The sequence below is a fragment of the Stegodyphus dumicola genome, chromosome 4 (assembly GCF_044657685.1).
Source record: "Stegodyphus dumicola isolate Sdum_Otavi_A_Nest chromosome 4, ASM4465768v1".
Lineage (NCBI taxonomy): Eukaryota > Metazoa > Arthropoda > Arachnida > Araneae > Eresidae > Stegodyphus > Stegodyphus dumicola.
In genome coordinates this window covers 4,335,582-4,362,336 of record NC_140771.1, presented here as the reverse complement: position 1 = coordinate 4,362,336, position 26,755 = coordinate 4,335,582, and the positions used below count along the sequence as shown (strand labels likewise).

Below are 26,755 nucleotides of genomic sequence, written 5' to 3'. Positions count from 1 at the left end.
TTATTACTTCCTTGTATGAAGTAAAAAGGAAGTATTGTAATTGCGAAAAATTTCAGGTATCATATTTCAACGGAAATATCCATTTTGAATGCAATTTAATGATGTTTTTGCCTGACATCTGTACGTCAAAACAAAATAAAGGGCGAAAATCGTCTTCCTTTCACTTTGTTGTATATGCAATGTTTCTTTCAGTGAGCTTAGGTAATTAGACTTTCTTATCTCTAGTTGGGGGAGGGTTTAGTACCCACGTTTTTTCCGAGTTCATTGTCAGATTTTCTTGTTTTTGATTCGTTGTGGGGGTGGAATTTCTCAAAGTAAAATTCTCGGATTGGTAAGATTTAATTTTATGATTTTTTGTAGGCCTATGAACTTACAGAGGCCGAGAATCCAAGATTTCTTGGGAGGCTTGCACCTGGTTAGATTCTTTCGGACTCTGACTTTTTAAGCTAAAAGGAAAAGTAAAAAAAGAGTGGGGGGTCGCTTGACACCTTGCGGGCCTTGCTCTCGCAAGCGCCGACTGTTGATTCAGATTTCGGAGCGGAGTCCCATATGGAATGACTTGAGTTGCAACATTTTTAAGTCTCGTAAGAGTGCGCGGGGACTTTCGCCCTGCGGCTGGTTTCGGCCCAAAATGGGTGGTGATTGTATCGACTAAACTACTAGAAGAGCATTTTCTTCCAGAAAGATTTAAAATAATGTGCTGATTTCCAAAAGTAATTTACCGACAACATTTAGCACTGATTACTTCTGGCATTTTCTTCTTTATTCTTTGAGAACTCTCTGCTGTTATGAACGCAGGGTCGGAGGGAATCATTTTAAAATCCGTGAGGTGTACTAAAGTGAGGTGTTTTATACTTTTTAAACTTTAACTCGACTTAACACATGGTGCCGGACAAAACTAACTAAAAATCACATTCATCATATATCATAAGATCAATTGTATAAACAATCGTATAATGGTAATGAGTTAGTACAATAGGGTGCATTGTGAAGCCTACTAGGGAAAAACAATAATCCAAATTCAATTAAACTCCATGTTTCTTAAAAAGCCTCCTGGCTCAAACAAATGGAGAGGCATGACAAACCAAAGTAAATTACATACAAAATTAAACAAATAAAACATAAAATATATATTAAACTCTTTTATTAACTTCTAAAATATTCAAACATAAGATAACTAGGTAAACTGATCAGTTCCCTACCATAATAATATTATGCAAAATAACACTGAATATCAGACCCAAATACAGCTTACACATTACTTAAGTTAACATTCTCAAATTCTACAGTATCACAATTGTAACACTAATATTTTACTCATTTCATTTTTAACATAGTCTTAACCATGGTAATTTCCTATAAGAATAAAGAAATTTGCAGTGTAACGATTAATTAATTTTTTAAGCAAATTTAACCCTACCATATCATATTCTAATTTCAGCAAACATTAAACTGACAACTCCAGCCTGTTGAGAATAATCATTAAGGTAATTCAAAATAAAAAAAAATACAAAATCATCACTCACTGATTCTTTCGCACCATACAATCCTTCTACTCACAGGTAAAAGTCTCTTTTCTTTTCATGGATTCATCTCTTAAGATTTCTTAGAAACATTTCAATCCTTCTATTCACAGAAAAAAGTCTCTTTCCTTTTTGCGAATTCATCTCTTTGATTGTTAAGAACATTACGATCCTCCTACTCACAGACAAAAGTCTCTTTCCTTTTTCATGGATTCATCTCTTTGCGGAAGGTAGTCAATGACCTCCGAAGAACCGTTGTTGAAACCCGCACCACGCCGGATACTCCTCACAGATTTTATAATTCGCCTCCAACGTTGCATTCATAACAGCAGAGAGTTCTCAAAGAATAAAGAAGAAGATGCCAGAAGTATCCAGTGCTAAAAGTTGTTGGTAAAGTACTCTTGGAAATCAGCATGTTATTTTAAATCTTTCTAGAAGAAAATGCTCTTATAGTAGCTTAGTTAATACAATCCCGACACATTTTGGGCTGAAGACAGCCGCAGGGCGAAAAGTCCTCATGCACTCTTACGAGACTTAAAAATGTTACAACTCAGATCATTCCATATGGGACTCCGCTCCGAAATCTGAATTAACAGTCAGAGCTTGCGAGAGCAAGGGGTCAAGCCCCCACACTCTTTTTCTCCTTTTAGCTCAAAAAATCAGAGTCCGAAAGAATCTAACCAGGTGCAAGCCTCCCAAGAAATCTCGGTTTCTCTGCCTCTGTAAGTTCATAGGCCTACAAAAAATCATAAAATTAAATATTACCAATCCCAGAATTTTAGTTTATCTTTAACTGAGGAATTCCACCCCCACGACGAATCAAAAACAAGAAAATCTGACAATGAAGCTAACAACTGTACTTGGAAAAAATGTGGGTACTAAACCCCCAACTAGCAAGCGTAAACTAGCGATAAGAAAGTCTAATTACCTAAGCTCACTGAAAGAAACATTGCAAATACAACAAAGCGAAAGGAAGATGATTTTCGTTATGACGCCATTAGTAAAATGGCCACCAGCAAAGCAAATGACAAAAAACTGCTCTCACTGATAGTAAAAAAGGCCATAAACCAATAAACCAGGCGGCTCTTGCAACCATTTCCTGTCTTTGTTACAATGATAACTTAAAACACATATTAACATAATTAAAATTCGCGACATAACAGTTGTGGCTTTATGCGCCAATTTGTTAAACCAATACACACGAGTACTTTCGTATAAAACTTGCTGAAAAAACTTACTTGTATTTATAATATATGATGGATTTCTCATGTAATAAACCACATTATCATTAAATCAAACTACCATGCAAACAAGGGTACTGGGACCAGATTCAGAAATGTATGTATGTGCATATATGCATGTACATGAATACATAAATCCATGCATACATACATGCATTTCTGAATCTGGTTCCAATAACAGAAGAATACCCAAACAAGATTCCAGATTCAAAAATTTGCAAACATTTTTATAGATGAGGTGAAGCAACATCCATAAATTTTACTTTTTAACAAGAGATATTCTTTATTTCTAAAAATATACAAATTTGTGGATGAATAAAAAAGAAGCTATGCACAACAATGAGCAGGATATTATAAATATATATAAATTATGTCATTTTTGCATAGAATACTCATATTATACATATCGCTCATTTAATTTTTTATACATTGTCATTGCATTTACTATTTTAATAGTTTAATAGCAAATTTGATCAGTTATTAAAATAATTTCAATAATTACATTTAGAACATTACATAAAATTTAATCTTCTGGTTAAGTAATAATTACAAATAAATGGGAAAAAAAATAAAATGCAACTGTTTTAAGCTAAAATTCATCCATGAATATCATCTGTCATTAAAACATTAGTTTCCATTAGTAAACTATTGTAGACATGTGCAATCAGCTTTTATTTCAGTTACAGCTAAAACAAAGTAAACCTTTAAATTATAAATAAAAAAAAGGAAGTAAAACATGTATTTATTTTTTTAAATAACTAAAAAACATAATGAATAGCTGAAGCAATCTTTATGCTGAATAGACAAAACTCGCATCTTATTGAGGTATACCTGCAATCATAATGTAGACATAAAATACTCAGCACCTTTATGTTAATAAATAATCAATGTGGTAAGTAAATTTAATCCTCTGAGTGGCACAACTTTTTGAATTTACTCATGAAGACTTGTATTGAAATGCCATCTATTCGCTAAATTTGTATAATTACATGTTTTAATTTCTGTTTTCATAAACTTCCATTCTTACATCATTAATTAAAGTAAAAAGCAAAATACTGCTGTTTATAAGTTAAAAGCAAAATACTGCTGTTTATAAGTTAAAAGTAAAATACTGTTGTTTATAAATTGATGACCAAATGACCAAAAAAAAAAAAAAAAAAAAAAGTGGTCGTGCTACTTAGAGGGTTAAATAATTTTTTATTCTAATCAATGAGCAATTTTTAATAAACCTAAAATATGTGTTCAACTGAAGGTTCTTAAAAGTTGATGGTTATTGTTTTCAGTACACAACATTAGTTTAGTTGTGTAAATATAAATGCTAAATGTGGAATAGATGATTTAAGCATACTAAGAAGAGAAATTCAGATATAGTCTTTGAAGATTATGAAAATACTTCAAGATTTCATAAGTATGATAACCTGTACTGAAAAACTTTTCAGTGCATCAAGCACATTCTTTTCAGTGGCAGAAGGAACAACATCATGTATTTGAGTATGAACAAGTTTAATAGTATTTGAATATGAAAAAGTTGAATATAAATGTTTAATTCTCAAGCAGTCTTTTTTTTTTTTTTTTTTTTTTTTCTTCCCCATGCTGAAATGTTCCCAAAACTATTGTTCTGCTACATATGACAGTGAGATTCTCTTCACAGCAGTAATTCTTTTGGTGACAGTTATAATGCTATTCTATATCTTCCGGACGTACAGGATGAGTCAAAGGGATAACAGATTTCTTGCTTACATCTCTGGATAATGCCTTCCGCATATCTGGGAAAAACATATTGGAAAAATAAAATATATGTGAATAACTACATAAATATTAAATAATTCAGCAGTTTTAGTTCAGCAAACATTTTTGGAAACTAGCCATAGATCTTAAGAAAATAATCAAAATGCAATCAATGAATAATTTTATAATAAGCTGGCGAATAACTGTTTAATTAGTTGATTATTAATTACAGCAAAGTCCTCGAGTATCTGAGAGAGATCTAAAGAATCATATAAACTCTAAATCCTGCTATCTGCTTAAAAAAAAGATACTGTCACAACTACACTACAAGGCTCTGAAATAAAACTGACTCATATTCATTGGCAAAATATTTCATGGTTAAAGAAAAAACATCTACAAAGTCAATGTATCATTTCACGTAAAATGAAAATACTAATATTCAACAGGAAACTAACAGGTCTTTGACACATTTTACATTTATAAAAGTCATTTAAATACTTATTGATGCTTCAGGCATACGGATGTGTGTACTTCTTGTTAGGCTGTTAAACCCTTTGTTGATTTAATTTTTAATTATTATCTGTTGATTATTTAATTACTTTCACAGCATATTGCATGACTTTAATAATAAATTAGCTTAATTTGAAATTCTAAACTTTTGTTAATATATATATATATATATATATATATATATAATTTAGAATAATTGTAATAATTTATAATGCAGAGAGAGAACACAGAAATACTTTTTAATCATGGTTGACGGTTGTAGATGGTGCTTTTATAAAGAATGCATATAGCATAATCGAAGTATGGAACTTGCAAAAAATATAACACAGATACAACATAATTTTTTTTCCCCTTGGATAAAGCAATTCTTGAGACACACATTCTGATTCACATCATTACAGGTGCAATACGCACCCCACATTTTTGGAAACTAGCAATAGATCTTAAGGCAATGGATGGTACAAAAAAGCCTGCTGCACATGTTAGTTTGAAGCAAGCAAGTGGGAAAGATGCCGACATTCAGAAGAAGCATGCTAGAGTGTCAAAAAGGTTTCAGTTTCAGCTGAAATCTTATTCAGTGATTGACTAAAAGATATCTTCATGCAAGATCATATGATATAGATTAATTTTGAAACGAAGCGGTTTAGATTGATATATTATAAATAGTTGCTATTTTTAGGACAGAAAGGGAACATACCCAAATTAAAATGTAGAATAAAAGGGGCTATTGCCAATTAAAATTATAAGTCTGCTTTCATAATTTTTATCCTACATATTTATATAATATATATTATTGGTATATTTCCTGTATAAATTGTAGTTTTAAAGAGATGAACTGCAAAGGACAACCACACTCTTTAAACGGCGTTATAACAAAATTATAACTTTCTCTCTCTGTTCTTATTCAATATTATCAGTTTGTTTCTCTCATCTAAGGTTGGATCAGATAGCTGTATTTATTTAATTCAACATCGATTACTCCCTGAACTATCATTTAATTACATTAACCATTAAAAAATTCCTTTTTCTGGGGCAACATTTCCCCTAACAGTTCAAAAAGACCTTTCCCGGTGGAACATTTCCCCACATAAATCATTTGACGAAAATTTTGAAGTAAAATGTGAATTTAGTATTTGCATTACCTTCTCTCTGGGTTATAAATCTGGATACACAGCAATTTAGTAACACTCCACAAGAGATCCTCAGTTCTGCATCAAAAGATTTCCTTCCACCCCACCCCGCCAATTTAGAATAAGATTAGTTCTGTTTTATTCTGCTTTAGTTTATTATGTCAGGGTCTATTTTCAATATGGGTCTACAAGAAGGAAAGAACAGGATAAAAATGAACTAGAAAAGATGCTAATATACACTGTAATTAAAATGCTTTTCTATGCCACAAATTAAAGGTATATGATGTATAAGGTATTTTACATTAATTAACCAATTTTATTATTTAAAACTTTACTGCAACTTCTCCTTTTTTAGTCCTGATCAGGATGAAATTAGATGGTAGAATACTTAAAGCAAGGGTTTTGAATGTTTTAGATATAGAGCTTTTGGCAGTGTCACCAGCAGTTTATGTTCTATCCAGTGTCAGCTCAAGATGCTATCACTAGAGCACTCAAGATGCTAGAGGGTAAATGTCATCAACAAAACTATGAAGAACGCCACTGTGAGAATATAGTCTGCAGTTTCACTAATGAATAGTGTGACATTCAGAATAAATTTAATTACCTTGCAAACATTACAAAACATTAATTACTTAATTACCTTGCAAACATATACAAAAAAGTCCAAGAGTCAACAAAAGAATTAGCTATAGTATTATACATAGAACCCATTTTTAAAAGTAAAAGAATAAGAAAAAGAAAGAGGCTGTTTGAATATCAATGCACTAATGAGGTTCCAAATGCAGATGACCAGAAGGGAAAAAAAAATAAAAATCATGTGTTCAATGTAATACAGGACAGAGGTACTCATTCTTTATCAGACAGATTTGAACAGTCGCAAGTTTCACACACAGAGATTTTTAAACGACTCTAAAGATCTGCCAGATTTAAAAAAAAACTCAATAGCATGTCAAGATTTGGAGAGTAAGTTAAGGTGCCAAGAAAATGGTGATATTAAAGGATCTGATCTCTTGACTGAACAAGATGTCAAAGAATTATTTCCTGAAGATGTGAAGTTTCCAACCAATGCCAAAGAACAGGTACTGTACACTAAAAAACAAGCCAATACAGCTAACGAATTATAAAGTTTCCAATAGAAGCCACTAGGTTCATGAACAATAATAAGTTAAAGTCATGCCAAATTTTCGTGTCGCATTACAAATATTGCTTACAATACCTATACTTCTTTGGTTTACTAGTTCACTTCTTTAGAGACTGCTAAACAGCACTCTAATAACTTATTTACAAATAAATCTATTTACTTTTTTAAAAAATGAATTTTCAAGCTGCATCAGAGATGGTAAAATGTCACAGAATAAAATGGTATTCATATGATTCAATGAAAGTTTCTCATGCTTTTGTACTGCTTCAATTGTATTTATCATAAAATAAAGGCTACTAGGGATTTATATGGGGGGAAGTTTTTCTAGGTCCATGCTGCTCACACTGATCTGTTTTGGCTGAAAAAGACTTCAGAGAATTGCATGAATTTGGCAATTTGTACAGCTTCAGCACAGTATGCATTAAACGTGAGGCTACATTTGGTGACTGGCACCCTGTTAACTGAAAAGTACAGAAAAAGGGATAGTTAGAAATAAAAGTTTTCAAACTTGAAACTTTAAAATTTATATTTTAACTTTTGCAACATCTCTACAGCAATAAAGAAGTATACACATCAGGTATGTGTTAAACCTAAATCCAAATCCAAAAAGTTCAAAACATAAAATATTTTTGAAAATTATAAAAATATTTTTAAAGAAACTGCAATGCCTTTAATAGTCCCTTCCTATATTTTCCAAAGAAACAATCAAACATTATATATAAACTAATTTTTTCCTATTTCAGTTTTATCATTTATCCATAACTTTAAAAATTTTGATATGTATCTTTAAACTATCCTACACTATATAGTTGACTTAAAAATAATAAATTCAGACTTCTAACTCAAATACTAAGCCTTCCTTTAGAGATAAATTTAATATCAAATATTAATTTAACTGTAAATATACTGCAATTTTTTATTATTTAACTAAGATAATAATTTCTGAATTTTACACAAGATGATAAGTATATAAAACTACAAGTAATTTACATATTTTAACCCTTTAAAGCAAAATTCTATTTAAATAGGAATTAAACTCACCGAATGCATCTTCATCAGGATCTCCAGAATAATACTCAAGAACACGCCTATATACACTATACCCAAGTTGTTTGTACATATCCACTGCAACTTTATTTGAAACTCGTACAAACAGATCAACAAAGTATGCTCTTTTCCTATGAGAATAAATAAATTTTACTTATATGAAATAGATATTATTTTGAAAATAATCCATTTACAGCAATATACACATCAGATAAGTATACACATCAGATATGTGTTAAAACTAAATCAAAATACAAAGTTCAAAATATAAAATATTTTGGAAAATTATAAAAATATTTATAAAGAAACTGCAATGCCTTTAATAGTCCCTTCCTATATTTTCCAAAGAAACAATCAAACATTATATATAAACTAATTTTTTCCTATTTTAGTTTCATCATTTATCCATAACTTTAAAAATTCTGATCTTTCTCTTTAAACTATCTTACACTATATAGTTGACTTAAAAGTAATAAATTCAGACTTCTAACTCAATTACTAAGCCTTCCTTTAGAGATAAATTTAATATCAGATATTAATTTAACTGTAAATATACTGCAATTTTTTATTATTTAACCTGAATGCAGTCCTATCCAAAATTTATATTATTAAAAATTAAATAGAAAAGAAACTTATTCTGTGGTGATGCATAGATAATTATGCTGTATTTAAATACGTGGCATTATAATGATGTTTAGTTATAATAATGGTGCATATCGTTATAAAAATTATCACAACAAAGTATATTATAAATCACACATATCAGACTACATACATAACAACTACATGAATTAAAAATACTGAAAAATGAAATACAAATTAGTACGAAGGGTTTGAACTGTTTTTAAATCATTCAGTTAGTTAGGTGATGTACAGTTTTAATTTGAAAGGTAAAAATTTCAGTGTTTTATTCATTAGCAGAACTTGGAAATGATTTTGTCATTTGTCATCATTAAAGAAATTATGTCTTAACTCGCTCGGTAACATTTAAAGAAGACAGGTAAGTAATTTTACCTGATTAATTCAGAAATAATTTAACATTAGTCATACTAACTATTTTTAAAAAGAATACAAAAGCGCATCTAAACACAGACTTGCATTTGGTGATTGAAGCTCATTGTTAAAGCGTGTGAAGCTCATTGTTAGCATGATGATACCGACTGTCCAGCTATACAAGGTTGTTCAATAAGTTCGCGGAGCGCCGTCTATTTGTCAATATTAGACCTAAAACTTTGACGCCATTTTCATATTTGTTCTTTCTTAGGAACACGTCAACCCTGTTTAACCGCCCTTTATATCTAACGTGTTGTGGCTTTTTTCAGGTATGGATAAAATTGAGCAACGTGCAGTTATCAAATTCTTTGTAAAGAAAGGTTTAAAGGCAATGGAAATTCATACCGAAATGGTGAATGTGTTGGGTGAATCTGCTCCTTCAAAAACAATGGTTTGAAAGTGGGCTAGTTTGTTCAAAAGTGGTTGTACCAGCCTTGAAGACGATCCGCAAGAGGGACGTCCAAAAACTGCATCAACACAGGAAATCATTGGAAAAATACCAAATATGGTATTGGAAGACCGTCGATTGACTGAAAGAGATTTAACAGAGGCTTTAGGCATTTCATTGGGCACAGTGAGCAATATTTTGAGTGTTAATTTGGGTTTCAAAAACTCTGTGCAAAATGGGTGCCTCATTCTCTAACAAAGGAGCAAAAACACATTCGGATGTAACTTTGCCAGCAACATTTGGAGCGTTTTAAGAAGAATAAAAGTGACTTTATCCATCGATTTATCACAATGGATGAGACTTCGGTCTACCATCATGATCCTGAATCAAAACAGGAGGCTAAGGAGTAGTGTGAACCCGGCTCTTCGGTGGCGAAGCGAGTTCGTGTGCAAATATCAGCCAAGAAGGTGTTAGCATCAGTTTTTTGGGATGCGAAAGGAATTTTGTTTATAGATTACCTTCAAACTGGCAAAACAATTAATTTGGATTATTATTGTAACCTTTTGAATCAATTAGATGAAAAATTTCGTGAAAGAAGACCTGGATTACAGAAGAAAATCATTTTCCATCAAGATAACGCACATGCGCACACAGCTCAAAAAACCATTGCTAAAATAACTGAATTGAAGTACGAATTGTTGCAACATCCAGTCTATTCGCCAGATTTAGCTCCCTCCGACTTCTGGCTCTTCCCACACCTCAAACAATATCTCCGTGGAAAACGATTTTCTTCAAACGAAGAGGTAATAGCTGTCATGGAGGGATATTTTGCAGAGCTGCCGAAAAACCACTACAGTCAAGGGATCCATAAATTAGAAGACCGTTGGAATAAGTATATTGAAGTTGAGGGAAACTACGTTGAAAAATAAAGTCATTTTTATAAATAAAAATTGGTTTCTTAATTTCCGTTCCGCGAACTTATTGAACAACCTGGTATTTCTCATGCCGGCCATGTTTTAAAGGATACAATTAAATAAGTCGGAACATTTCTGAATGCAGTCCTAGCAAAGAAACAACAAGAACAAAATATGAGAAACTTTGAAACATGGCAATTGCCATGCCTTTGGATGACATCATGCCACTCTCTATATTGCCAAAGCAAATATGAAATTGAATTGGATAATGATAATAAGTTTGCCATTTTATTCATTCTACAAAAAATAAATCATACTGGTTGTTTTATGAAATATTACATTTATGCTTTTAAAGATAATTCTGACACAATATGTATACACGAATTAGCAAAAACTACATAATGAGCTCGATAAATAATATTTCAAGAAAATATTTTAAAATTAAAAAACATAAGAGATACTGAAATATGTTACTTTTCTGATATATCTTCAAGTCCAGCCATAAGTGTAGCTGCTAAACCAAGTCGCCTGTACTCAGGAGCAACAGTTAATGCGGTTACGTGACCATGCCAGTTTTCTCCATGTCCTTCAGCTTTACCCATAACTAAAAAAAATAAAGGCAAGAAATATAATAATAATTTCAGACAATATTTCAAATGAAATAGATAAATTTATGTGATGCATGAAATGCTTATTAATATGGTACTTATGTATTAGTGCAACTACCTTGTCATAGTTTGGTGATTTTTAACAAAAGAAAAGAATGGTGCTTAAACCATTGAAAAAAAATTACAAATTACATACTTACATATTATTACATGTACATTTTACATTTTAATTGAGCATTCGTTCACAAAATTAATCACAAAATCTACTTATAAGCGGGTTTTTATTTCTCTTGTCTGGGTGAAATTTCATGACAATCTCTTAAAAATTATATTCAAAGCATTTCGATGCTCGATTTTGGAGTAAAATACTGCATCCCTGCAGAAATTGTGTCACAATTACTTTCACTACATGCAAATCTCATAAGCACATATTTTAAAAGAGTTTAAGACAAAAATTCTACAAAACCATTAGAACCTGGAATATAACAAAAAGAACACAAAAATGGCACTGTTTTTCTTGTTAAAGAATTATTCTGAGCATATGATTTCTTAAGTTTGGCACTTTCCAAGAGTTTGTCAGCTTCTATTAAGGTGGTTGCGCTAATACATAAGTACCATTCATATATTACTTCAATAAAATTTTAAAAATAATACTTTAAAAAAACATAAGTAATTTCTGATTATCTCCATCCCCAATTTCAACATTTAACAGAATTTCCCTGTCCTTTGGCATACTCTTTTGAGTACATATTCAACAAAACATGTGTATACAATGCATCTGTTTCAATGCACATGGATTCATAAGCTTTATTTTTAATGCTTATATTATTGAATTTTATCCACAGGGTGTAAAAATTTAAAAATTGCCCATATAAGTTTCTGTTTAATCGAAATCCTCAAACTGACTGGCAATGTACGAAATGGTTAAACATTTTATACACTCCCTAGGCATTGTATAGAATGTGAATTCAAATAACCGAAACTTACATTTATACTGAAACCAAGCCAACATTTCCTACCAAAAGTTAATAAGTGATGCAAACAATGCCAAAATGAAAACTAAGAAAGGTTCATGGGACTTTTGGCTGATGAATTGCTATGGTATGATATTTGTAGAAAACAAAATAGTCATTTATCCTGTTAAAGAAGGTGTCAGTATTACACAGTCACGGACAATGAGTTATTTTCTGTAATTCACGAAATTCATTTGGCTGTTGGACACGGAGGACGTGACAGAATGTTGAAAGAAATTTCAACCAAATGCAAAAATGTTACATGTAATAATATTGACATACACCTTTGTGAGCTCTGCCAGAAAAACCAAAAAGGTATTAAAAAAGGTACTGTTATGAAACCTATAATTTTTTCTGAATTTAATTTCTGTTTTCAGGAAGATCTTTTTGATTTTCAGTGTCAGCCACATAAAGAATACAAATATATTATCATGTGCCAAGATCCTCTCACTATTTTTTTTTTTTTTTTTTACATAATTTGAAAAAGCTTTCTAATGACAGCATTTCATTATTTTTTCAAAACAGCATTTATATCTTTTAAGGGATGAACTTTCTTTAAATAATAGCCTTATCATGCCATTTTTTCATACTTTACCTAAGCAGCATTTGGCATTCTATAGAACAGTGATTGTCAACCCTTAAAACTTCACAGACAAGTACATATATAATTTTATATTTGGCAGACCACTAATATGAATTAAAAAAAAAGGTAAATACATTTATGCACTAATAATCAGAAAACTACACATATTTTGTTCACACTGAAAAAATACACGAAAAGTATGCAAAAATCTTATTTTCTTGTACAGAAAGGTTCACATTTCCATATCACTGAAAAGGAATTACAAGAAAAGCAACAACAAACCGGCAAATGCAAAGCAATATCAATAAACTGACAGTGTTATGCCACCAGTGTTTAATTATTGTAAACATAATAATCACTGCTTACTCAGCAATGGCACCTGCCTCCATCAACAGTTAGACAAAACAAAAACAGAAATTTCCAGTGATGCAATTATAATTTAAAATGCAGATGGTTCTCATAAAAATCCATCAAGATGCCTATTGGCATTGAGAAAAACTGTGTTATTAAAGACCACAATAGCATATATTTGTAAATCAAAAGGAAAGAGAATTCAAATTTGCGCTGTTACTGATAACAGCAGTATATCCATGGATGCCAACTCATCTAGTGACTAGATACACCTGCAAAAGTAGCTAAAAAGTCACTAAATTCAGAGGGAATTTCGCTAAAAGTAGTAGCTAAATAAAAAAAAATAGAATCCATATTCCATAATAGGTTTCATTTTTTAAACTGAATCTTCATAAAAATATAAATAATGTCCCAATTTTTGTGCGCAACATCAAAAGGTTTTCATGGACCACCGGTTGGCGACCGCTGCTATAGAATACCTAGGTATTGTATACAATGCCTAGGTAAAGTACAGTAAGACCTTGCTTAATGCTGTTTCGTTTAGCGCTCTTTTATTTCAACCCGGGGATTCACCGAAATTGCTCGCAGCACTACGGGGATTTCCTGAAATTGTGAGTAGCACTAGCTTTCCAAATAACATATCCGAAACAGTGTAGTTGTGTTTCTTGTTTGGTGCGGTGCCGTATGGACGCATTTTTATCATTTTAAACATCTGTTGACATTATTGTAAGTATAAACTTATATAATACTATAACGATTAATACAGTGACAAATATTATGGTCTTTAGTCTTTATCATGGGTGATAATAAAAAATAAGAAAAGAAAGCAACCAGAAAAAGCATTTCACTGGAAACTAAAATGTAAGCGTTTAGAAGATTATATTCTGGTGAACATCAATCTCAAATTAGTGCTGCACTGAATTTGGCAACTTCAACAATAAGGACAATTCTTAAGAATAAAGAAAAAATACTGTCATCGCCAACTACGTCAAGCTCTGCAACATTCTAGAAATAACATTATAGAGGAAATGGAAAAATGACTGTCTATATGGATTGACGACGAAATTGAACACAATATGCCATTAAGCCAATCTATCATAATGCCTTCTTGACAAAAAGGCAGAAAATCGGAAACACAGAATAGACTGAATGATGTGACTGAGAATTTTATTTGTTTTTATAAGTATGTAAGATCTAGAGGCCCCAACTTGTCAGCAAACTGTGGTAGTGACTGCTACTAAGTGTGAATTTACACAAAAATGTAAGAAGGGTTTAAAGCCCTTTTTATTCAACTTTTAAAATAACAGATGCATCCACTTGACGCTCACAAACTACGCCAACCCGGCAGTTTAACTGAAACAGAACGTAGAACTGAAAAATAATGACTGGATGAATAAATAGCGAGATCACTATCCACGCGGCTCTGAGATCTTAAGCTAACCTAACCACATTATAAAATTACCGTTGAGATTCAGCGAGCGAGCTTACTGATTAAGCAGTTGAAAGATCTAGCAAAATCTGCCGAGCTAGGCACACAGGCCGACACGCGCTGTTCTAAAATTTCTACCAAGCAACATTCACGTTCGCGATTCAAGTAGAAAACCTACAATCTCGTTTCCTTTCTATTTAAACTCAACTTACTTCCGCTAAATTTGAATAAACTGCGCGCTCTACTACAATTTACATACTCTAGCATTGGCAATTCTAGGGGAAAGTAAAGGCTAGATAGGAAAGATAACTTAAAATAAATGTTAGTTAAAATAAATATAAACCCTAAAAGTATATTCATTTATATTGTTTTTATTTTTGTAAGAAATAAATGTTTGGTTTTATTTTTATTAAAAAAACATTATTAAATTTAATACCTAACCAATTTTCTATCCATCTTCTTTAGTTTTATTTTTATTAAAAAAACATTATTAAAATTAATGCCTAACCAATTTTCTATCCATCTTCCCCTAACCCCATTATTTACATGTTAAGATAGCCTCATTTAGCACTGTTTTGCATTACGCTCTACTTGGATGGAACGTATCTCCCACATTAAGTGGGGTCTTACTGTATATAATAATTTTCAAATTCCATACTTTGCCTAAAATGTCTAGGTATTCTATAGAATGCCGGTGTTTCATACATCGCCCGGTAACACATATAATATTTTCTTTCTTTAAAGGGAAATCAATTAAATTAAATTAAATTAAATAACCATTTATGGGAAAAAAAAAAACTACTTTCTTTACTAAGAAAAAAACTAACCAGGATTAAAAAGATACGAGTACTAAAAACTATATAACACTACAGAATAGTTTATTTACTTACTGTAACCCATAATATCACCATTTGGAGCTTCGGCAACTTGAAAATATTCTGGCCAGTGTGCTAGGTATTGGAGATAAAATGAAAGACCATACTAGAACATATTAAGAAAAGATAAAAGGAGGAAAGAGAAAAATTTTATAATTCAGTTATATATAAAAATAAAAATACTTTTATGTATTGGCCTTCATGAGAAATAGTAATTGGCATATTTCTAATTTGGTGAGAAACTAATGGTTACTAACCTGCACATATAATTTGCAATATTTTCCTTCAGTTAAAGAAAATGTTTTTCGTTCTTAAATATTTAATACACTTATCATTTCCAAGCTTCTATCTTATGAGGAGCAGTGAAATGGCAGAACAAAAAAGCATACAGGTATGGCTTGCTATTATATGAAATCATACCTATCAGAATTCATGCTCAGACACCACACTGTCCATGATAATGCATTTGATACATTATTAGCAGCAAGAGCAGCAAGAGCTGAATTGTGACCACTAGCAAGTGGTCACAATTAATATGTTCTAGTAAGTGTTTCAAATACAATGAGTATGTTTCAGTGTGCTTTTAAAATTGTCTTAAATAATAAATATAAGTTTATGTTAAATTGTTTTTGTATAAATATATTAATTAAATTATGTACTGTAAGCATTAAATGAGCTGCTTGTGTGTATCTAAAACTATCTGTTTCTCACCAACTGAGATAAATCGCACTGTCACCTGTAAGGTGCTCAAGAGCTGTTGCCAATGACAGGTGTAATCTTTCGCTCCTTACCCCGAGGAATTTCATGGGCTTCAGCTGACTATACATCAGATAAGCAAACATCAGCAACAACAACAAATTTTCAAAGAAAACGTTCTGTAACTTTAACTACTTGCCCAAATAGCATATGGTACACAGTCTGAAATCCAGAATCCAATATCCATAATTCAGGCATCCAATATCTGGAATGATCTAAACTCAGCACTTCCGGATCACCAGTAACTTTTGTATGCTTCATGCATGAGTATTTGATATTTTTTCATAATGAAACACGTGGAGAGTACCAATTCTTAATTTCTCTCTTCTCTTTTCTAAAACAACCCCATATTAAATAAACAGTCATTTATTAACAAAATCTGCATGATCAATAATTTAACTCCACAGCCACCTTTCTGCTTTATATACACGCTGAACTGAAATATTCTACATCCAAACATCATTGATTTTACACCTAATCAATAATTTATATTCCTGATAGATACCCTGGTGAATCATTATTTTATTTTTCGCTTTCATCATCATGACTATCAAATATGTGGCAGCTTGAGAAATGACTCACACAGCAATGTCTAAATATTTTTTTCCCCCCTTAAATGTTAGTAATTGAATTCCAAAGATCATGGAAACCTTTTATGTTGAAATCACTTTTAGCAATGACTGCAGACTTCAGCCAACTAGGCTGCGAAATGTTAAGTGTGTTGACAAGGAGAAATTTAACTGAAATTTCTTTCCATATACAAAAATTAGGTTTTGCAGATGATACTCATAGGCTAAGATTACATTTAGTGCTATCTAAAGTGAAAATAACTGGTTTGTTACTCAGATAAGTCCAGAATGGGCACTAGAGCTCATTGGGTGGCAGAATTTAGAAGAAGCAACATTTTTAGAATTTAGAGAAGCATCCCTCAATAAAATTAAGGGATGATGAAATCTTTAGAATTTAAGAAAGACACTAGGATGCAAAATTTAAGGCAGGAAAATTGTCAGAATTTAGAGAGCACTTGACAGCAGAATTCAGGGCCCAAAGAGACTACACTGGACCACAAAATGTCTAGTGCCTGCCCTGGATAAGAATGTACAGGAAATAGGCATAAGTATAATAAATAACTAGTAATATAATTCAGGCTTAATTTCGTCAGCATGTGATAGAAGCAAAACAAAATTTAGCAGAGCCTGTCTTTAGTTGCTAATCTCATAATACAACAGTAACAGTAATAACTCATAATACAGTGTATAGTGGATGTTAGTTTATGAGGTTCTTTTATTTTTACTAATAGTTATTTTATTTTGTGAGGCTTTCCTGAATTCTCTTATTTTCCCTCGTGTTTTCATGCCAGGATGTAAATGAAGTATGGTGAACAAAAGCATTTAAACTGTTGGAACAAAAAGATTACACAAAGCATGATTTCACCAACCAGCTATTAATCTTAATAGTGGCTACGCAATCTTGCTGGTGAGTTAGTATCCTGCCAGTGTCAGTTTGTTAGTTTAAATTGAATTACGTAGTCTCAAACTACTTTTTACCTTTAAATTAGAGTTACATTATCTTTTATGCTCTGACCACATATGGTTGGTGATTTATGTAAGCACGTAAGTCCATGCCTTCTGTTAAATATTTTGCATTAAATAAAAGGATATTTTACACCCTTCCCTGGATGTGGTCATCCTCAATCCTATGCGAAGAGTCACAAGGATCATACTTAGGTAGATCTAGTCGCATTTTATGATAGCTAAATTAATAGAATTTGTGAAGAAATTGGAAGAAGAGGTAATAAATGAAGATGACAGAAGTTCTTCATTGTGATGACAATACCCAATCATCAGTCAACTAATGGACAGCAAAATCTGTAATATGGGTTCTAAATATAGAAAATATCACCCATGGTTGAAGAAAGTCACAGAGAGGTTGCTGAGAATAAAAAAACTGTTGAGAATCAAAATTCAGTTGAGAATTTAGTGGGATTTCTGGACAAGGCAATTACAGAAGGACTTTGTAACTGAACAAGAAATTATTTCTATCTATACATAGAATTAAAGAGAAAGAATTAGCACAAAAAATAAAGCAACTTCAATAACTTACATTGAAATAAATATTTAATAAAGCAAACAAAAAAATACTGAGTTTTTTTTGGCAAATTTTGTTTTTTATAAATGCTTCATTACTTCATATTTTTAAATTTATAAATTCCTACATGTTATCTTACTAGATTTATATAGATATCTAACATTTAGAAAAATTCTAAATCCAGAATTGCCAAAATCTCAATGAATCCAGATCTCAAATTTTGTACTTTATCAAGTTTCCTCCGTATACCATTATATCAAATAATAAATATTTCCTTGATTTATGAACATCAAAATATGTAAAAAAAAAAGGGCCTGCAGAAGAATTGCTGATTTTATTGCAGACTCATGAGTACTAAAATGAAAACAACTTAGCATTACAGAAGTTAAAAGATAAATATAAGATAAAGATATCAAAAAAGATAAATATAACAATAAAAGATAAATATAATATTAGTAATTAAATTAACTAATTAAATAATTTTATAGAATATCGCATATCTAACTCTGCACTATTAAAATCTAGCAAAAAGGATACAGTCTCAGTCAATGGATCCAAATTTCTGTAACACAAAAAACTTTTATTATTATGTAATATAAATTTTTATTTGGTAATGATAATGCATATTCTCAAATACATAAATACAGTAATACTATCTATTAAAAATAGTGCTCCTTATAAATTTATAAAAGAGAAATTTCAGATTTTCTAACCTTGATATGATGTTCACTACAGTCAACTGAAACAATAAAAATTAAGATAACTGAAATTATAACTGACATTCCTTCATCAAAAATACTTTGTGAAAGATAAAAGTAATGAAAATCTGCAAATTTAATATACGTGATTATTTGGCCAATAAATTAGGACAAAGTAATTGATGCCTATCTCTTTGGTAGAAATTGGTTCGCATTTATACATATCAGGAAACTGAGTGCCCAAATAACTACAGCATTTTACAACCAACAATGAAATCCCACATGAAATTACTTTTATTTCCTAATTTCAGCTACTTGCTCATTTCTTTGTCAAATTAGTTCTGAACTTCTATTTGGTATTTACTGATTCCATAAAGTATCAAAAACACTGCCATCATAAAAATGCTTTCATATTTAATAAATTATTATGCAATAATGTCTAGATTTAATAAATCACTTGGGACTGGCAATATAATTTGTTAAATTCAGTACAGAACAAATACGAAAATAAGCAATGAAATACAAAAGTTATATACAATGAATTAATGAGATATAATTTACTAGAAAGCACAATAAAAAATATTTTATCCAATAAATTGTTCAGGGGAAAAAGTAAATATGACTCCATATACAACAAGTTTCATATATATATAAGGCCAAAGTCCAGAGCTGAATTTAGACTTGATAAGGCCCTAAGCTATTTGAGATATGGAGCCCTTTATAAGTCTGTTACACTATATTTTAATACTACATTTATACATTATTTTATTTCTTTAGAGCCCCCCAAGAAAGTGGAGACCCTAAGCTATAGCTTGTGTAGCTTATATGTAAATCCAACCCTGCCAATATCAGCATAAGTTTTGACTCTCCAAATATTTCAGAAAGCATTAAATACTCTAGTTGATATTTAACTCATTGCAATTTTTGGCACTTTCTCATTATCTGTTACTTTCAGCATTGGCAATGCTTGTGCATTTCAAAGTTACCACACTTTTCATGCTTTCAACAATGCAAGCCTAATTGATAACTGAAGATATAGATTGATTTATATCCCAAACTACTGCTGATATAATTTCCTTATCTTCACATATACAATTGATGTATGATTTTAGAAGAAAAGTTGGATGTAGAGAGGTCTAGGTTCTAGTCTTCCAGCATCAAAATACCTAATGTCTCTATAGTGGCACCCGAACTAAAATGTGGTGAATGAGGATTCTTCACTACCAGGATTTGGCAACTGGGTCCCCTAATCCCCAGTCACCCTTAAAAGGATGAGTATATAAGGTATTTTCTCCCTCCTTTCTGCATGCTTTTGTGGTGTAATTAGTAGTACACTCGGCACGTATTCCAGACGTCCAGTTTCGAGTCCAGGGAAGGGCACTGCTCATTATTCACGTCTTCAGCATTAATATACCTAATGTCTCTACAAGGTTTATTAGCAGTGCATTCAATTACGTCTTTCAAATCTATTTCAAGGAGATAAACTATCAACACTAATGGTGATTAAAAAAAAGTGACTAAACTAAACATACAAATATTATTTTGATGCAAGAAATATGGATTGGAGAAATTAAGAATATGGAGTAGAGGAAATTGTTAATGAAGTCCTTGTTTCCAACTGGTTTCACTCTAAATATTATGGCTTTGAGCACTTACATCATTGCAAATTTACACTTGATTAAATATTGTATTAAATTAACTTGATTAAATATTGTACAAAAAATCAATAAATTATCCAATTTTGGTACTCAGTACTCCACTAGAACAAATGCTGACCCTGAAATACCTCTTCAGTTGGTGAATTTGTGTATAAATCTTGAATAATGCAAAGGATTTGTAGCAAATCTTTAGTTTTATTAGCAAAAGAAATAAATAAAACAAAAGCCATAATAGGAAGTTACATGTTACTGTACTGATCTACCAAAGTGAAGTATTTATATCTTTCAATTTTGAAATGAAACTATATACAAATTTAAAAATGAAGTGGTCTCTTGGGATGGGAAACACTTCACAATTTATGTTGCAGACTGAAAACTGAGAAAATAATCTTAAATTTTTGAAGCACTACCGCTAGTTCCAAAAATAGATGCTATATATATGAAACGTAATTTCTCATACATTATTTGTGTTGTGCAGCCGAGGCAACAGAAATGAGAAAAATTTTAGAATATAAAGTGATATGCTAATTTTAGCATCTATCTCGCAAGCCTCGAGAAGCAAGGTTCCTGTACCTCGAGAAGCCCTATTTATAGATATGTGCGCATCATGTTGCTCATCCAATCAGCGATATTAATTGAAATCACGAGGTGATGCTATGTTCTCATGAGGAGTGTTCTTAAGGACTTTATGTAATATGACAGATTTATGAGTTTGGCAATTTGGCGGGCACCAACAAGTTAATATAATTTATAATAAAGAAAGGATTTCACCCAAAATTTAGGAACAGGGATGCAATTTAGGTAGAGAATCGCCAACACATTATTAAGGAATATGATTAGAATTTAATTTAACCAATTGATTTAAAAATATCATTACATATACAGTCAAAAGTCGTTAATTCGGACACCCATAATTCGGAATGATCTATAATCCAGACCTCAAAACTAAAAACTTTCTGCGCATGCGCCGCGTTGACACATGCCCATAGGCGTTTACGCGTGCACGTAAGACCTTTTACGACTGCGCATATGAGTGTGCGCAAGTGCAGAATACGTTTTCGCGTGCGTGTTTTATGTATAATGGACGTATAAGCTAAAATTATCTAATTATCTATTTCAGTTAATGTTGATGATTGCGTTGTTCCTTAATTTTCGAATTGGATCCGGCTTATTATTTTTTGCAGACTGTAAGAGCAATTTTATAAAAGTAAGCTTAAACTTTCGATTATATCAAATAGAATTTCCGATATATATTTGTTGATATGTAAAGGATCTAAAGCGAAAGTATGTTTTGAAATCCGAAATCTGTTTATCAATTTCACGCTGCTCGGCGGGGGAAACGCCGCGCGGCGGGCGCGTAATGAATTGGAAGTTGATCTGTCAACACTATCCTTATCTTCAGGGCAGATGTTTTTATTTTATTTGGCTTATAATTGAAGATCAGATGTTTTTATTTTATTTGGCTTATAATTCCTTACCAAATGTAGTATTTCATCTCGATATGCTCCGTCTTTGATATGATTTAAAACAAGTTCCTCGTCATTATAATTCGCTTCCGATAGCGAAGAAAAGTAACAGAGGTTATTGAAAACGAAAAAATTTCGATTGACAAATTAGTCGGTGTTCTTGACACAGCAATTATAGGACTTGAACAGCAATTATAGGACTTTGTAACTGAACAAGAAATTATGTCTGTTTAATAGAATTAAAGAGAAAGTATTATCACATGAAACGAAGCAAAACTTAAACAACTTACATTGAAAGAAATGTTTATTTAAGTAAACAAATAAATATTAAGCTTTTTCTCTTTGTAAATTTTGATACCCTTTAGATCATAATTGTTCTTTATTTCATAAATTACGGTTTCATATTTTTAATTTTAGAATTTCTGCATGCCATCTTATGAGATTTAAACTGATGATCTATAATCCGGAAAAATCGATAATCCGGAATCGCCGAAGTCCCGACGAGTCCAGATTAACGACTTTTGACTGTATATATATTCAAAATATTTTACCTATAAAAATGAATCTATGTCAGCTGTTAATAATACTAAATTTTCAAAACAAAAATTTTTTTGAACTATGAATAAATAACCATTCATAACTTCTCACCTTAAATCATCTGTAACTATATTCTGCATTTACATTATTTTAACAATTTAGTTTTTATTACCCTAAAAATCAAATTGCTACTATAATGCGCCTATTTCAAACATTTTACATTTTTGATATTGTTGCAACATGGCAAAAAGCTGGAAGCAACAGTCTACTTTCACCGAGGAGCAGAATCAAAGTTTGCAGTTAAACAATATGGAAACTTAATAAGAGAAAGGTTTCGGTTTCAAGTTCCAAATTTAGCTACATCATCATAGTTATGACTATGTGACTTTAGTCTAGAAATGGTGCAGTCCAGAAAATATTATTATTATTTTTAGAATAGAGAGGTGAGATACTTAAAATGAAGAATTAAGGGGCTGTTGCTAATTTAAGTTCTAATTTTGATTTACATATTTTTTATCGATACTATTCGGTTTCGAGGGCCGTAAAAAATCGTCAAACTATTGTTGATGCCAATGCTGCCGAAAATAATTGCGGCGCATTTGCGCGTACATTTTGGCTGCAATTTTTTTATGGCCCTCGAAACCAAACAGTACCGGAATTTATTTAAAAAATAAAATGATTACATTCTACCCCAAATCTTTGTATTTATTTTTTAATGCTGTTTTTCTCCCCAAATACATACATGATCTGATTTCACTTAAAAAACATTAGATGATTGCAAAGACTTCTGTGCTGCTTACAAATGTCCTAAGCATATATTTTAAATTAAAGGCAAAAAACTACCATCAATTGCTGATACGTTGCTTGACTGGAGGATTTTTATAAGCATGGTTGCCTGAAGAACTGCTGTGATCCTCTTTGCCAAAGTTTGGCATGTTCTTTAAATCTGGCGACTTATGCTAAGGTGGTAGCGATAATAAGTAACAAGGCGAGTCGTTAAAATGATGAATCTTTACATTATGGTAACTTGGCGATTTTTCGCGACTAACCCTACTACAGCAACCTGCTACTTTTGTTTTGGATGCCATTTTGTTTTCACGGCAAAACAAAAGTTAAAAAAAAAAAAATTGTTGAGTTAAAAAAAAAAAAAAAGCACTTTTTTTTTTAACTCAACATTTTTTCCAACAATCTGCTAGCCGAATTAAGCTTAAACTAGAACTTTTATGGAACAAAAATGCTTAATCATGGCGAAGATTAGGTGCGAAATTGGGAGAAAGTGCAGAATCACAAACTGCTTGCCACGTTTTTAAGAATTCCACATACACCGTATCCATCTACACATCGACCTATTTTCACTTAAAAAAACATCCTGGAATTGCACAAAAATGGCATTGTGCACACTCTTCACTTTATCTATGTACACATTGACCTATTTTCACTTAAAAAGTCAAAGAAAATTGACAAAAATCCAATTCTTCTTACTCTTGTAAAAAGCGCCAAACAAATAAGTGGGCGAATCTGCACTTTAGCAGCGAAACTGTTTCTAAGTGCTTATTAGCTAAAATCACGATTGGAATTTTCCGGAAAATGTCACATTACATGCCTCATGATCTCTCATTTCTCCAAGACAAAATAATCTGTGATTTGAACTGTGTACTTCTCAGATTATTGCTAAAGTCCTAGCTAGTAACCTTTATCGCCTTACCAAAATGTCGCCAAACTACCTGTTACCATATTCTAAAGATTACCCAAAATCACAATTTCCTTTGGGAATATTTATGCCCTCTCTCAGTAACCTGAGTAATTCACCAGTAAGCCTGAATTCATAAAAATGGATTTGTAATGCTTGTTTTGGAGTCATTGGTATTAAATACCTGTTTTGTCCTGCGAAACTTACTGAACAGAACATGAAGTAAAAATAAATGAGCTATTTATGTATTCAATTCAAATAAAAAGAGAAGGAGGTGCAACATTTTTTGGCAGATTACAGCATGAAATAGGAAAAAGCGAAAAAGATACAATGACTTAATTAAGCTCATTTTTCAAAATAACTACGTTAATCATACGTTAAATTACGAGTTATGTTATTATGACACAGATTTACAAAGGGGAAAAATGTGAAATTTTCTATTCCTCAACAAATTTTTGTTTGAAAACGACATTGCCATTGACGACAACTGCGAAATTATAAAGCTAAAATTTGTAATACAAACAAAATTTCTTACACGTTATTAAATCTAAACATATCTTCGCATGTAAAGGGCCTTATTGTGGTCATGATGCCAATTAAAAACGTTCCGGTAGTCTATTGCTCTGCTAAAACTACACGCTGAAGTTATTTGTTTACATAAGAATGAATACATCTTGTTGCCAATAAAATATACTCTAATTATAATATCAGCGAGTCAAAAATAAGCTTTCCCAAGATGGCTCAACCAAGAACTGACCGCAAACGGGATCAAGCTTTGGAGGACCTGCTAACAAAAAAGGAAATGACATATTTAAACTCATTCAATCAAATAATTATAACATTCATGCTCCAGACGAGCCCAGCCATTATGGGTACAATAGCGCCACCACAATTTACTTCTTCATCTCAAATAACATTACTAACAGATGCAATATCTCTGTAATTTCAGCCCTGTCTTCCGACCACAACCCCATTGTATTTGAAATCCCCATTAATAAATACCTCCCCTCACTTGACAGAAGTATAGGAGTTACAAATTGGATCAAATACTCTGAAATTCTGAATAACTCCATACAAGGTAACCCATGCATCAACAACACAGAAGATTTAGAACACGAAGTCTCAAAATTTACCAACAGCATCAATCCTGCTTTAAAGGAAGCCACCAATACTTTTTATGTGAACAAGCCTTTCCTTCCCCTGCCTGCCGATATAAGAAATAGGATTAAAGAGAAAAACCGGATCCGTAAAACATGGCAAACCACCAGGGATCCACAACTCAAACACGAACTAAAATCTATGCAAAAAGAAATCAACAGAAGAATCAAGAACTTCAAAAACCAAAAATGGACCAAATTCCTAAATAGCCTAGCTATAGAGGATAATTCCCTATTTGACATTTCCTGCAAATTCAAGAAACCTTATAAACCTATTCCACCTATCCATGGACCTAGTGGAACTTCATATACAGAAGAAGATAAAGCTAAATCTTTTGCGTACTATATGGAAGATACATTCACTCTTAATCCCACTCTGTACGACAATAACCATATCGAACAGGTCAACCAGGTGGTCAATAACTTCCTTAATACCCCCGCTCCGTACAACTTCACTTTCCTGACTACCCCAACAAGCGTTGCCAAGATTACAAATTCTACAAAATAAAATTCTACGAGAAATTATCAATGTTCCTTGGTATATTCCCAACATCTATATTCACAGAGACCTTCGAATCGAACTTATTCAAGAGTATATTAAACGATTAGCGGTCAACATCTTTTATTCAGTACAAACCCACAGTAATAGCCTTATTAGCACTCTCAGACACTCCTCTCGTCCCAGAGAAAAGCATCGTTACCCTTCTGACATCCTTCCCACATAAGAATCACAACCTTAATTGACTCATTCACGCAAAACCGACTCTGCGGTTTTACCGCCCGCGGCTACATCTTATAACGACACTGAACTTGACACCCCCCCTTTTTTCGCCGCCGCTCGTGCGGACCTCACTCTCTTTCATCCGCCTCCCACACTCCTTTCACTCATCTTTGATTAAAATTAGTTGAAAATTTGAAGAACCGTATTAAAATTATCTTGCATAGCAAATTTCACGATATAAAATTTCTTTCGCTTAAAATAAAAAGTCAGATTAATATTAATTTAAATGTGAATCAAATAATCCCTCAAACTGAAGCTACAATCAAAGCCAATATCTGCAGCTTAACATTTAGCACTTAGTAATAAATTATTCTAGAAATTCGCTGATTTTAATTTTAAAAAAATCAAAGACGTTTAACATGCAAATTTTAAATATAAAATTAGTGGAAT

General features: G+C 31.8%; 1 protein-coding gene across 1 annotated transcript; it reads right to left on the bottom strand.

Annotated features, from left to right (window-relative positions):
- Positions 1-1,127: 1,127 nt before the first annotated feature.
- Positions 1,128-25,103, bottom strand: Naa20A (N-alpha-acetyltransferase 20 A). The gene is made up of 6 exons (XM_035371066.2): positions 24,963-25,103; positions 18,916-18,940; positions 15,550-15,640; positions 11,150-11,279; positions 8,315-8,451; positions 1,128-4,530 (listed from the first exon to the last, which is right to left on the bottom strand). The coding sequence occupies exons 1-6, from the start codon at positions 25,013-25,015 to the stop codon at positions 4,445-4,447; spliced, it is 522 nt and encodes a 173-aa protein (XP_035226957.1). The 5' UTR covers positions 25,016-25,103; the 3' UTR covers positions 1,128-4,444.
- Between the last annotated feature and the right edge of the window lie 1,652 nt (positions 25,104-26,755).